This window comes from Pleurodeles waltl, chromosome 4_2 (assembly GCF_031143425.1).
Source record: "Pleurodeles waltl isolate 20211129_DDA chromosome 4_2, aPleWal1.hap1.20221129, whole genome shotgun sequence".
NCBI classification, from domain to species: domain Eukaryota; kingdom Metazoa; phylum Chordata; class Amphibia; order Caudata; family Salamandridae; genus Pleurodeles; species Pleurodeles waltl.
In genome coordinates this window covers 610,977,866-610,992,213 of record NC_090443.1, presented here as the reverse complement: position 1 = coordinate 610,992,213, position 14,348 = coordinate 610,977,866, and the positions used below count along the sequence as shown (strand labels likewise).

Sequence of the window (14,348 nt, the reverse complement as noted above, 5' to 3'; positions counted from 1 at the left end):
ACAGCTAAAAACATTGTAGCAGCATTATGTTTGCTCTTCACAATCTACATTTTTAGTACCTATCCTGTTCAGTTGTATTGTTTTTATTCTTCACATTCCCAAGTAACCATACATAACCAAAATGTGCTTTATGTTTGTGAGAAAGTGGATTCTTAATTAGGGTGGATGACAGCTCCTCCCCAATAATAATGAAACTATTCTTGTTAGGTCCAGTAAAGGTTCCAGTAATTTACACATGGGCTCAACCCCTGGTAGCTATGGCACAGGGCAGGTAGTCTTCACTTAGGAAAATGTGTAAAGCATTTAGAAGTACCAACACTGTTAAACAGACGAAAACACAACACAATAAAAATCCAACTCCTGGTTATAATAGAGAATAATTGCATTAACAAAATAACACCAAAACAACAAAAATCCAGTGAGGGGAACCAGGGATATGAATTTATCAAGTGTTACATAAAAATAGCTCCAAAAAGCGCAAAGCACCAATGACGGGCAAATGGTTACGCCAGACTGGGTCAAAGATAAGTTTCAGGCTGACTGTGATGTGGCACAAGTCAGTTATAAGGACTAAGTTTGTGCCGGTGGAGAAGTTAGATCCCGGTCCTGACAAGTTAGTCAAACCAGGAAGTGGGCTGGCATCGAGAGAAGGGGTTCGCAGTTGACAGACTTCAGTATTTAGATGGAGCCTTGGGGAAATCATTGGTTTAGGTGGGATAATGGGAAAAATTCTGACGGGAGAAGTTCAGTTTTCATTCCCCAGAAATCTATAATGTTGATTGGGTCTTCTGCAATGGTGGCACCGATGAAACTGAGGCTGGGATTCGAGGAGGGTTCGGAGTTAATTGATTCTGGGCTATAAAGAGGAGTGTAGCAGGTGTAACAGCAGGCCCAGGGGTGATGCACCCTCGTAGGACTGTCTGGGCAGGTTGGTCCAGGCCTCCTGATGGTTCTCCAGGCAAAACGTTAACAAAAAGTTTTTAAGTTCCAGGTTTTTGGTTTAGGCAGGTGGAGTACACTTTGACACCATCCCAGGGTTCCAGGACTTCAGGAACAGTACTTGAAGGTCAATACTCAGTTCAGTAGAACCTACCAGCAGGGTTCAAGGCAGGTCCAGTTGAAACTGGTCAGCTGGGCTCTTCCTGAAAAGTGGGCTGACTGCAGCTTTTGTAATTCTGCAGCTTAACAGGAGGTCCGCCAACTGAGCTTTGAAGTCCACTTCTTTGTCCTGGGTACAACTGGGAGAAGATCCAGCCCATGGGATTCTACCACATCGATCTCAGCAGCAGGTGCAGTCCTGCTTCTGTCATCCAAAGTTCCAATAGAGTTCTGAAGAGGGTACCCAGGTGTGCCACATTTATGCCTGACACTAGTCTGTGGGTGGAGGTTGACTTCTGGCTTCTCTTTTAATATATGAAATTGGGTTACTAGTTGAGAGGGGTGGAAGCTGCACTCACATAATAAACACAGTCCTTGTCAGTGTGAACTACAAAAGTCACTAAAGAAACCTGTGCTTAACCCTCTGGTAGCTTGGCAGAAAAGCAGTGAGGCTTAACTTAGAGGTAGTGTATAAAGTATTTATGCAGCGCACAAGCTGTAATGAAGTGAAAACACAAAACCTTAAAAATCCCAATTAAAAAAAGTAAAAGTTAACTTTAATAAATAAAATGACACCAAGATAACAAAAATCAGAGTTATGAATTTTTAAAGTCTCTTATGAAAACAGCATCAAAAAGAGCAACAATTGCGGTTTTCTGGTCACATTGGACTGAGTCAAAGTCCAAGTTCAGGCTGACAGCGATGGAGTGCTATTCAGATACAGGGACCAGGTTTGTCGCAGTGAATATTTTTACCTTCTGTGAGTCCATATGCTGAGCTGCAGTGGAGTTTCGCGTTGGCGGTTGAAGTGAGGAGAAAGTCATCAGTGTAAGGAGCAGGTAGGGCACCGTGGACAGTCGCTGTTTAGCAGGAAGAGTCAGTCATTGCTAGAGCTTTGCATTGGTGGTCAACATAGACTTGGTGTTGGAACTGGTTCTTGGAACCAACATAAAGAGCCAGTTGTTGCTGGAGATTCACGTCTGCATCTTTACCTGCATCTTTACCTGGAGAGCAGGATTTGTGGTTTTGAAGGAGGCAAAGTACACTCTGATGCCAGTCAAGGATCCAGGACCTGGAGAGGCACCTCTGGGGTTGGGGCTGGAGGGTAGAGGGTAGGGGGTCAGGACTCACTCCAGCAGAGCCCAGCAGGAGGGCTCAGGCAGGACCAATTGTAGCTCAAACAGGAGGTCAGCCAACTGACCCTTGCAGGGCAGTCCTTTTCCTGAATCTTCCACAGGTCTGTGAGTGTTCTGATGAGAGGTTATGAAGGTATACTTGGGTCCAGCCTCTGTGGGGAGTGTCCTCGATGTCTAACCATCCCCCCTTCCTAGGTTTGGCTCCTAAATGTCTAGGGTAACAAAAAGCAGGTAGGCTTAGTTGTGAGCTGCATTTGTCAGTGGGAGGGCAGTGAGCCCTTGGAAGCCAGGAAGGGTGTGGTCCTAGCTCTGACATTACCCTTTGAAGATCAGGAAGATTAGGAGATCCTCCTCAACTCAAGACCCTTTTGTCCCATGTCTGGAAGAAATTCACAAAACACATAGGAGAGCCATTCATAGTCATGTGAACCTGGACACTGGCAGAAAGACATTTGGTTTGAGCTGAAAAATGCCAACTTTCTAAAAGTGTCATTTTCAGAATAGCAACGTAACGTCTGATATTCCCATCAAAACAGGATTTAAAATTACAATTAATTTGAGTGTAAACAGCATTTCTCTCTCTGGTCCCGAACTGAAGTGATCACTTATTAAGTGTAATAAGGTAACCCAGTGTTATCAATTGGAGAGATAGCCTTAGAACAGTGAAAACCAGCTTTAGCAGTTTTCCACTATCAGGACCTGTAAAACTTACATACATATACCCTACTTTTTAAATACCATGCACCCTGCCCTAAGAGTGGTTAGTGATGAATATGTATTAAAACAGAAAAGTTTAGGCCTGGCACAGGATTTATTTTGTCAGGTTGAAATGTCAGTTTAAAAATGAAGTCCTGAGTACAGTGGCAGGCCTAAGATACTCTTAATAGTTCTACTTTAGTAGGTTACACAATTCGTGCTACACACCACTGGGAGCATTTAATTTACAGGCCCTGGGTACATGTAGTATCACCTACTAGGGAATAGAAGTAAATTAAATATAACAATCAGATGTAGGCCAGTTTTACCATGTTTTCAATGGACGAGTACAGGCACTTTACTACTGGTTAACAGGAGTACAAACCAACAAAAAAGGGTTCAGCATAGGGAGGCAATAATTTGAGACAACCCTGCAGAAAGATGGCCCGGTCCAACACTAGCCAGTTGGGGAAAAGTTTTCAAGGGTAACCATAGCCTTTTTTGCAGCAGTTCCTGTGTCCCCGTGCAAACATACTGCATGTACTGTCTCTGTTTGTAAGTGAGGAGTGTGCAAATTGCACACATACTGGTTTGCGAACAGGGATATAATTTATTAGGCAGCCCATGTCCATTAAAACACACAGTTTCCCATTTAGGAACACATCAGGGGATTAGGCAGAGGTCCTCATATATCACTGCATCTCCCCTGAGGCCATCTTGCATGATTTCCAAAAGCTAAGCTGTTACTCTATTACCAACCTGACTTGACAGGTGGTAACTGTTCAGTGGTTTGGGACTGCTATTGCGGATCCAAACCACTGATTCCTTTACAACTCACATAGTGGAGGGGAGTGCCTCTTTCATGCCCTTTCCTCTATGAGATTTGTAAAGGGTTGCAGAACCCCTTTTAAGAGTTAGAAAGGTTTTCAATACTTTACATTTCAGAAGCTAAATTTCAGCCTTGTCTGTTATATATCCAGGTTAGCTAAGATAAAACAATTTCTCCTATGTTTTTGGTTCTATTCCCAGTAGGTTCCTTCGTAAGTTTATGAGCATGAGAGCTGGCTGCAAGCAATATACAGTTACAAGCAGTTACTTTGGGAAATGTGCCACAGTGTAAAGCATAATAGTTCTTTTATCTTCTGTCTGAGGTAGCAGACCTGCATTCTAGGATCCTGAATGGTCCAAAAGCGAAATACCAGTACTCTACAAAATAGCATAAATACTTTAATGTCCTCTTATGTCCCGTATTACTTCCTACACCCGTTGAAGGATGCTGAAGCGTGACACAAGGGCCTAAGGGATCAGGAGCGTCGGCACACTAAGCGTGGCGTGACACTGCTGCAGCACAGCAGTGGGCAGAAGTCGTCTGCGTAGCTGTCAATGTAGCTTGCACACCATGCTTTTGCTGCCTCTTTGTCGCTTCTTCGAATCCTGCACTCCGTTCCCCATCCCCCTCATCATGGCCCTCTTCTAACGCCATTGCCAGCACCAGGCACCAGCATGGGGGCTTTAGCACTCAGCACCCGGTACTGAGGACCAGATTAGGAGCCAGAGCCTGATGCGAGGCTGAGATGAGGGCAGTACAGCAGTCAGCTATCACTGCAATCGGCCAGATGCCGATGGGTGCCGCTTCTACACAACAGGAATGAGCATTGCAGACAAGATGGGGGTTTATTGCCAGCCCCAATCTGCCCTCTTTATCGCTGCTGTTCTATTTTCTGTGAACAGTTTTCATCAAACATGAGGTTGGTCTTCTTTCCTGTCTGCCTCCTGCCTCTTGCTCCTGGGAGGGGTGCACTGGGTGGAACTGCGAGGCAGAAATGGTTGTTGCAATGGTGCAGTGTTTGTAATGGTTGCGGCACAGGTGTGTATCTGGTGATTACAATTGTGATTGCAGTGCGCATGTGGGTCCTGACTGCACTCGACTGGATTACCAACATTGTTTTGATCAGACTCTGTTTCTCCATTGCTTCTTCGTGCCTTATGCCTCCAGCCCTCTGTGTGTAACAGGGGACTACAGGGTGTCACCAACTGCTGAGTGCTGCAGCATGCCCAGAAGACCACAAGAGCTCAGCAAAGGTGGATGCTTGGTATCAGCGGGAATATCCTCCCCATTGGTCCCTAGTCTCAGCCAGAAAACCTGCTGAAATACTGGCCAGGCTGTTGTCAGAGGCCAAGGGTAGAGAAGTCAGGAACTGCAACCTTGTTTACTAAATAAGTAAAGATCAGGGCTGACCTAAGGCCATTTACAGTTGAGGAAAAGGATCCACCACAGGCATGCAACCCATACAGATCTACCCATAGTTGTGGGAGATCAGGAGACACAGACCAAGAGTAGAAACCCAGGGAACCCATGCCATAGGTTGGGCCCATCACCCGGTGATGGAAGGGTGAAACCCCTGTTTCCCTCCCGCAGAGCAACCATTAAAGCTAAGGCAGGTGTGGCAGAAGTAAAATTAGATGCAGAAATTCATGGGATTAACCTAAATAGCTGTTCTCCTTGTGTCTCTGTAAGCAGACAAGACAACATTGAAGATTTCTTTCGCTCCCCCCCACATCTTTTTTTTTTTTAACTCAAGACTCTAATTGGGACACCCATAGGGAAGGTCAGCTTTGTGGACACTGCATGTGGGAGGGACCTGACAGTAAACTGCAAAAGCCACAACAAAGCAGGACTTCACAAAGCCCACAAAGGAGTACCTCATGACATGAGACCTACATCAGCAGCAATTCCTGGGAACATATTCTTCAACTCAAAGTGGGCCAATCCAACTGAACCCTAATCAAAATCTTTTCTCCTGTCTGAAGCTAGACAATCCTCCTTTCCTTTCCTCCCAACATTTAATTAAACATTGTCTCTGACAATTGCAAAATGTCCATCCAAGAATCAAATGAGACACTCCAACTCAGCCTTTGCAATAGGGGTCCAAACTCCAGGAAACTCAATCCCTCCTCTGGATAGAGTAATGGCCACGAGCCTTGGCAGGGAAGAAGGACTAAATAAGACAACCCATGCAAGTTGGGACAGAGAGAATTTGCAATATAGAAATGTGGCAAAATCACGTAATGCCCTGAAAATGGCACAACAAGTAAACATAAGCACAAAAGAACGTGCAACCCAGCCCAGTCTCTCAAAATTCTAGCGGAACTTTAGTTCATCTAATGGTCACTTACCAGAAAAGGACGTAAGGAAGCCAAAATGGCATTAAGCTACAGGTTTATTAAATAAACTACTTGGTGAAATGGCTGATTTAAGAAAGAAACTCAGGGAGTTAAGAGAAACTGAGCAGATGGAAAGGAGCAGTTCTTGCTAATGTACACATATAAGGTCATGCGGTACCTCTTCATACTGTCTGCCAGCAGACAACCGGGACATTAGCATACCACTCCCTGTTCTGTCAAGCCAGTTTGCCCATGAAGAGTCAGGCATAATCGACAGTAAATTAATCTTCAAACAGGATTCTCAGTGACAGAAGATAATGCTGTCCTAAGTGATCCATTGGCCCTAGGATCACTGTAGAAATTGGACTACCTCATGAAGGATGAAGTAAGGGGAACAAATTGGCCTGGCACAACCTCTCCAAACACCCCGGCAAGTCTACTTCTGTCTGAAGACAGTTGGCTAAGAAGTGCATATCTAGTGGTGTCAAACTGGATAAAAGATCCAGTAAATGTTGTCATCTGCAATTTGCCCACATCAACTGAAAAGGAAGGGAGAGAGGAATTGAGAAACAAAATATATAAAGTGCTGTCCGGAAAACTTGAGGACAATCCGATCAAGCAGTAGGATTTACAAACCATAAAGTGACACCAATCCAGCGTTGAAGTCAGTTCTGTTTGCATACTGATAGGGACCCGAACCGCAAATCTAATTGAGTATATGGTCAAGTTGATGCCACTCGCAAATCCATCCTCAGCCATCAAGTGTTTAGCCTGCTTGCTTTCCTGGGCAAACAAACACATGTTTCGGCCAAACCAATCACCATCAACAAGAGCATATTTATCCCCAACGGTGATCAGATTTGGTGGTTTTAAGCCCTTAGTCAAGAAGTACTTCCACCCATGAATAAGGAGAGCACCAAGGTATCAATCCTCTTAATATACATGCACAGCAACATGGCGTCCTACAAGGCGTTTCGAGGTAGGGATACATCTCTTGAAGAATATAAGCACCCGGCATAGCCCAAAATGCAGACCTAGATTGACTATCTCTAAGCCATTGGACACAATTTCAAAATTGCCACAACCAGCATAATTCAATTATCTCCTGGAACATTTCAGGAATGCCCCAGAAATTGGGTGCTGGTGACCTCCTAAAATATCTAACATCTCACAGTGTGATCATACTTCAAGAACAAGAAACCTAGGCCACCACGGATATGTTACCCACATAAAGCCTGCAAAAGAGTTGAAGAAAACTAGAAATAGTGTTGGCATGCTGGTATCATGCAGAACAAACGTGTTTTAACCAAAGCCTGGAAAGATTCCCATGAAGTCCTACAAGTTGTTGAAATCCAACTCCTAAATGGCTCCATCTTGAGAGTAATAAGTGTGTATGCACAATAGAGGAAGACAGTAGGTTTCAGTTGCCTACTAAAGTGCATCACGGAGGCACTATATCTCCCTTCGAGCTGAAAGTCGTACCCATAATCGGCGGCGATTTCAACAGCAAAATGGGAGAATGGGGATATGATGATGAGGCAATAGCCAAACTGAAACAGCAATCTGACATGGTTTTCCAAATATAGATTCTAAAGAGAAATGGTTGGCCCATTTTTTTCCGGCTGAAGGCCTTATCTCAGACCGTAACTCCTACAGAAATGAGGATTCCATTATACCTACCTACAATGCCCACAGAACCCAGTCTGTAATATATTACATCCTGATCAGGATTATGGATTGCTATAGGTTCGAAAACAGGAAGTTAAATTGGGAAGCGACAATAATCCTTTGTCAATAGAGGTAATAAACTATGCTGGGTCTGAGCCAAGAGAAGCAGAATTTAAACCACAACTGGGAGCTTGGGGGACAAGTCAGAATAAAATGGAGCATCAACGGTGAATCCAAAACTGAATATTGGAAACAGACCCTTCAACTAACATCCCCAGACACAGACAGTGAGTGGAGCAAGTGAGGCGACTACATTATCCCCTTATGATCTTCTGATGACTTCTCTAACCCCTCTCGTTTCAACATTGCGTGCCTTCAAAAATCCCATATCAGCAAAAAAAAAAATCCTGTAAACGCGACATTTTTAGACTTTTTGTCTGCTTTTGATCTAACTCTGTATTCTGGCCATAGAGCCAGGACTTTTGTCACTAATTCAATTGCTATATTCTGGCACATCGACTCAGGCGAGACTCAACCAAAAGGGGCATATTAGTATGAAACTGTACTCCAATAGAGGGTCAAGCAGGGATGTATTTTGGTGCCAATTTTTGTTCTCTCTATATATATTTAGAACATGTATAAAGCAGTCTTAAAAGGGTCTGCTGATAGTCCATCAATTAATGGCTTTAAGCTCCCAGCCCTCCTTTACGCCAATGACTCCATTCTTATGACAAAAAGCCCAAAAGGCCTGCATGCCCAGCTTCTGGTGATGGAACTTACTGCAAGGTAAATAACTTGGTACTAAATACCAGTAAAACAAAGATAATGATCTTCAAGGGCAAGCTGGAAAAGAAGTTTGCCTTTTTCATAAACCACAAAAAAACTGGAGGAAGGGGCAATATTTAAGTATCCAGGTGTGATATTTAGCAAAGCACTAAAAATGGGCAGCCCATATACAAACCATCATCCTCTAAACACTCTCGATCAGATCTATATTGGCTTCTATGGCTTTCGCTATATGTCTGGTAGCCGAAGACTTACCTATAAATGCTCTTTAGAATATTGCACATGTGTATTCTGCATGTCTAAACACTTTTGTGGATTCCTCCTGAAACGATGAGTAATTTGATCAAAGGGCTCTGTGGACCTATTTGCATAGGCCAAAGCTGACCCAAACTGCCATCTCCCACTTCCTGCTGTTATATTTGCGTCTGAATCAACCCATGAATTGATAATGGCAAGGAGTTGGGATGTACGAGTAGATAGTTACTTTATGGTGACTGTAGCTTCTGGTGTATAGGGTCTCCCCTTCAGAAACACACCTGTTGGTCCCTCAGTCATCGGTCAAAAACAAACACTATTTGGCATCTTTCTTTCAGTAAGAACTTGCCAGGGTGTGCACAGACTCGGGGTGTGTCCACGTAAGATGCCTTTTAGTGGTACCGAAGGGCAATGTACTATTAAGCTGACATGGTACCCATGAGTTCATAATAGTAAGTTTATCTTTTGAGACTGTGAGAAAGTCCACTCACGCTTGGATGGTAAAAAAGTGCACTCTCGTAGACTCTCTCAGTTATTTTTCATGTAACGGTCCCAAAGTAACAATGATGCTTTACTCTTTGTGTCTACTTCAGTGACCAACATTTCGTAGAATTCTGGAACGCGGAGAGAACCATGGCAGTAACCTAAGGTTTCAAACTATTGTAAAGTTGTATCTCACCTGCTGACCCTGAAACTGTGATAGCCCTTTTTTAATAATTGTTTGAAGCATTTTAGTTATAAATGTACTGCATGTTGAGTTGGACATGTTCGGTTTTCATGGTTATTAGCAAATTCCCTTGTGTGCTTAGAATGAACATATAGTTTTTGCAGATAGACTTATGAAAAATATGACCGAGCTAGTAAAAGATGCAGACAACGCACCCGAGTAAATACCAACTACCTGATTCTCTCCTTTCAGAGGTAAGAAGATCTATGAACCTCCAAGATACATGAGTGTGAACCAAGCAGCAGAGCAGCTCCTGGAGATTGTTAAAAACAGAAGAGATCGAGGGGAAGAACTCGGTACTTGTTTGGTTTTTCGAGATTGTTGTGGTTTCCCCAAGATGTTTGTCCAGTTCAGGATGCTTGGTTTTACCATGTCAATGTTTTTGCTTTGTTTGCATGCGGTATTTGAACTCAGCTGTTGTCACGCACAAGTATTGTAGATGCATCTTGTCAGGTAGCTCCCTAAACTTTCTTAGTTTAAATAACTCGGTGTTAAAATCACTCCAAACTGTCCAATATGGTGTTGTCTATGTATGATGTATGTGCTAAGTCTCTGCTTATGACTGTGTAGCATGCATCTCAGCGATCCAGGTCTCCAATGATCTGATCACGATGAAGCCACAAATTACGGGTGCAAATTGAACACCTAATGTACCTTGGGGCTAGATGTGCAAGTTAACCAATAGTGCATGACAGAGCAGGTGAGGAGGACCTGGGTGGAGCATGTGCAGCGCCCCTAGTTTGTAGGAGCAGGCAGGGGAGGCCACTCGCAGTAGCAGCCCACTCCCTAGCAGCATTGCATGATATTCTGGGTTCAGTGACTCATGGCCCATAATTATCAGGTTCAGTGTTTGCAAACCTGGGATTACCAGGTCCAATATTTGCAGGCCAGGTAGCACCGGGCCTGTAGTGGGCAAGTTGTAATGGCCTCTTCCAGGAGATCGCCCCAGGCCACCCATAAGAGGCCCCGGCCTCTTACATGGTCTGTGTATGTGCTGCGTGCTTTAAGGTGCCCTCCTTATATTTACTCTCTTGTTTCTCTTTTTGTGCTATGCCTGTAATGACATGTCACCATATGGCAAACGTGTGGGTCAAAAATGGGCGTAGTGTGCTAGCACAGCGCTTTACCACCCCAGACTCTGGTTTGTACTACAGAAATCCCCATGAATAAGTGCGCGGCCTAGCTGGTTAATCACGTGGTACAATTACTGTGGTTTGTAGAGCGGTTGTAATCACGTGGGAACACTCTTTCAAACCACATTTCATGACACCACAGCCGTAGGCTGAGCCCAGCTAGCATGGAAAATAATAAAAAGCTGGGGTTGCAGGTCGCGTGAATTTGTAGTGCTACTTGCATAGTGAGATTTCCGTTCCGTAGGCTGACCACATTATTACCTTTCTCTTTTCTGTTTAATTAGAGTCACTGTAAACCTTGTTACATTCCAACACGTTTTTATCAATTTGTTGGTTTGTTAATCGGTGGGCGATAGCCCACGTGTTTTCAAAATGTTTTCAAAATGTTCCAAAGCGCCCTGACGCTACTTTCCATGTGTGGTCTGCGCTCTATAAATATACTCAACAAACGAAGGCAGACTATAATTTAAACTATGCTTTAAAACCGTGGTCACTGAAGAGTGGGAATCTTGTGCGCTCTCGCCTCTCGCCTCTTGTGTGTTTTTCCCGCCCTTGGGGCTGGTTGCGCGTGCTAGGAGCAGCGCTTGATCTGCGTGTTGCTCTTCAGGGGCTTGGGAATTCATAATGCTATTGATTTGGAACAGTGGTTGGATTCCGGACACGGTTGTGGCAGCCACTCCCCCGAAACATCGAAGCTGTTTCCTCACAGGAGGTGGCGTTGCTGTGGCCACCCATGAAGCCCCCACCCTGCCTTCTTGGGCAGCCCTGCTCACTCCAATCAGCTGATGCACAATTGTGCTGTTCTTGCCTTTTTTCTTCCAGCCGACGTTTTAAAAACCTTACTCTCCAAAGTAAGTCTAGGAGCCCACAGTAAGGAAACAGCTGAAGTGACGCTTTCCATCCCACCTCATTTATCCTGAAGAAAGTTTCCAAGTTTTGGCCGCAATTTTCGAAAATATATCTGAAAGCTTACACTGATTTCATAGAACCACTAGGCCAGTAGAACTTACATATCATTGCGAGACACAAAGTGTGTGTCAAAGAAGGCCTTGTCAATAGTGACTTTTCTCATCTCCGCACACACGTAGGCCCACGGTACGAGAGAATCACTACTGGAAATGATTGTCATCTTCCCACAATCACATCTGCAGCTGTGTCAAGACATTCAAGGGCATTTTCAGACCTAAGTGCACAAATTAAGAGGTCTCTTATGTAAGGATCATATATCTAGTGGCCAAGGTACGCAAGGCACAGGGATTTTATTCCAATCCATATTCACCATAGAGAAATCAAAGTGAGATCTAATATCCTGCATCAGGCCACATGGAGACGGGCATTGCTCAGTAGAGGGAGAAGTGTGCATCCACATCACAATCTGGAACAAACATTGAAAGGGCCTGAGTGTAATTTTTAGAGGTCAATACTTCTACTACAATATGATACCCTGAACAGATCTCAAAATCGTAGTTGCCAGGACAGCTCATGTAGTGTGCATTCTAATTTGATGAAACATTTTACCGAGTACACTGTTGCCCCCTAAGGACCTGGTAACCAGATCAGGTTCAACGTCTAATTTTCAGGCAGAGAGCAACCAAGGGGTTGGATCAGTAAGCATTAAAGGCAACAGAAATTTAGATCCAACTTTTCCAAGTGGTACATTGGCCACATCTCTAAGGAGACAGGATCTCTTTATTCTTCCAAGACAGTATTCACTTTATTCAACAATAGATTCTGGATTACATTTGTCTGCAGAGACAACTGCAAGATCTCACTGAAATCTTGTATGAGCAAAGAGCAGTACGCCACCCGGGCTTTACCACTTGAATTTACTAACTCCTCATTGAGACTTTGTAGTGGTTGGGATCAATGCCTCATTAAGAACCCATTACCTACACAAAAATAAAGATGTACTGGAGCTTTTTACTCTGAAGTTGGTAGATGTCATCAATGTATCAATTCACAGATTCACAGACACAAATTTTCAAAGGTCTCTAACCACACCTAACTAGAGGATCTGCTCATCATATGTAAATTGTGATTTACTGCAAAATACTGGTTGAAAAGGAGAAAGTGGAGTTTTATGGAGATTAATGGATTTCAAGATCCTTTCACAACCCCATGGAGTAACTTCCAATAATGCATGAGTGTTATTGCTAAGGAAACTGTATTTGTCTGGCTACTAAATTTAGACAACTATATACAATTGAAGGGTTGGTACAGCAACCATCCTAAAGGGCATGCTGCGGTGTAGTCTTATCTGGGTAAATGAAGGCTGTGATCTGTATGCAATCTGAGGTCATGAATATCCTCAGAAAGGCTCTTCTGTTTTCTGTATGACAACGTTTTGAGACTACTATTAATGTAAAATGCTAAAAATGGCAAGCACACAGTATTCAGAGAAAAATAAATGTGAGGGTTGCCTCATCACTTAATTTAATCAAATCTGCATAGTGGTGCACTGAAGAGACACATGGTGAAGTAGTGGTTACCTTAAAAGTAGTGAAGTTGGAAGTGGTGGTCACAGTAGCTCTGGGGTCGGGAATTCATGTAGTGTCTTCACTGCCATGAACACAGGGATGGTCGCTTAAGTGGAAGCGGTGGGGTCAATACTGTCAGCACAGGAGTAGCCAACTAGAGAATTAAATCTCAGTGCAAAGGGACTTCCCTGTTGATGTCTTTGTAGCCCATTTCATTGGGCACCTCCAATATTGCTTACATTAAATAGTTTTGCGTCCAGAGCATTGTTGTTTTTTTTCTGTTAAGAAAATTAACACTGAAATGTAATCCGAATCTGTATGAGATAGTGGGCACCAGTGACAATGTTCTTATCCATTAGCAATATAAGCAGCCAATTCAAACAGCTGATCTCCATTGGAAAAGTCAGGAGTCACCAAGGATTGGAGCGCTGGAAAAGATGTGGATGGCAAGAGAATTAAACTGAAACTTTGGCCCAATGATCCGAAGTAAAATAGAAACAATCTCAGTTTGAATTTTTAGTCTTTTTTTTGCTGAGGCCGTCTTGGGGGTAATGGCTCTTATTTTAGAGGTAATTCAGCCTTACAGAATTAGAAATAACAGTATCCGCCCACATAACATTGTACAGCTTCCGAGCTAGGAAAACAGTCTGCGATCACACCAACCGTACTGTGGACAAAGTTCACAAGAACTGGCCAATAGAGAGACTACCCAGATATGCCAGTATCTGCAGGATACCTTTAGCGAAGTGAAATCCAGCACATTCTCCTAAGAAGTCAAAGAAAACCAGACTTCTATATCTTACAAGGCTTTATTTGACACTAGCCTAGACCATAGCAGGTACACTGTTTTAAACTTGAAATATGTAAAACATATTTTAGGTCCTGAGCTCGCCCCCCACGACCGCAGCACCAACCTGCTGCCTCCTGCCTCTGTCCCACGACCACGCTGCCGTTTGCGTGTTCGAGGCCCTCCTCCACCCGCAGGCATCCTCCTGCACCTCATCCCTGGTGGCTAGTGGGCTCACTTGACCCGTGTGCCGCTTCCGGCGTCCCGTAAGTTGTTTTTCGTTTTTTCTGCGCCTCGCCGCCGGCGCTTCTGCCCCCATTGTGCCCCCCTGATTGCTGTCTCCCCGATCGTGTATTGTGCCAGTATTGTATTTCTTATTGTGTGGTTTTTCTTATTGTGACTGCCTTTAGTTTTGCTCGT

The 14,348-nt window shown here is 43.9% G+C and overlaps 1 protein-coding gene across 1 annotated transcript in view; it reads left to right on the top strand.

Moving 5' to 3' along the window:
- The window catches only part of DPH5 (diphthamide biosynthesis 5), a 326,819-nt gene that overhangs the window by 275,077 nt on the left and 37,394 nt on the right, over window positions 1–14,348 (top strand). Inside the window, exon 6 of the mRNA XM_069232182.1 lies at window positions 9,724–9,827. Within this exon, the coding sequence (XP_069088283.1) occupies window positions 9,724–9,827 (104 nt within the window). The remainder of the gene's footprint in view (window positions 1–9,723; window positions 9,828–14,348) is intronic.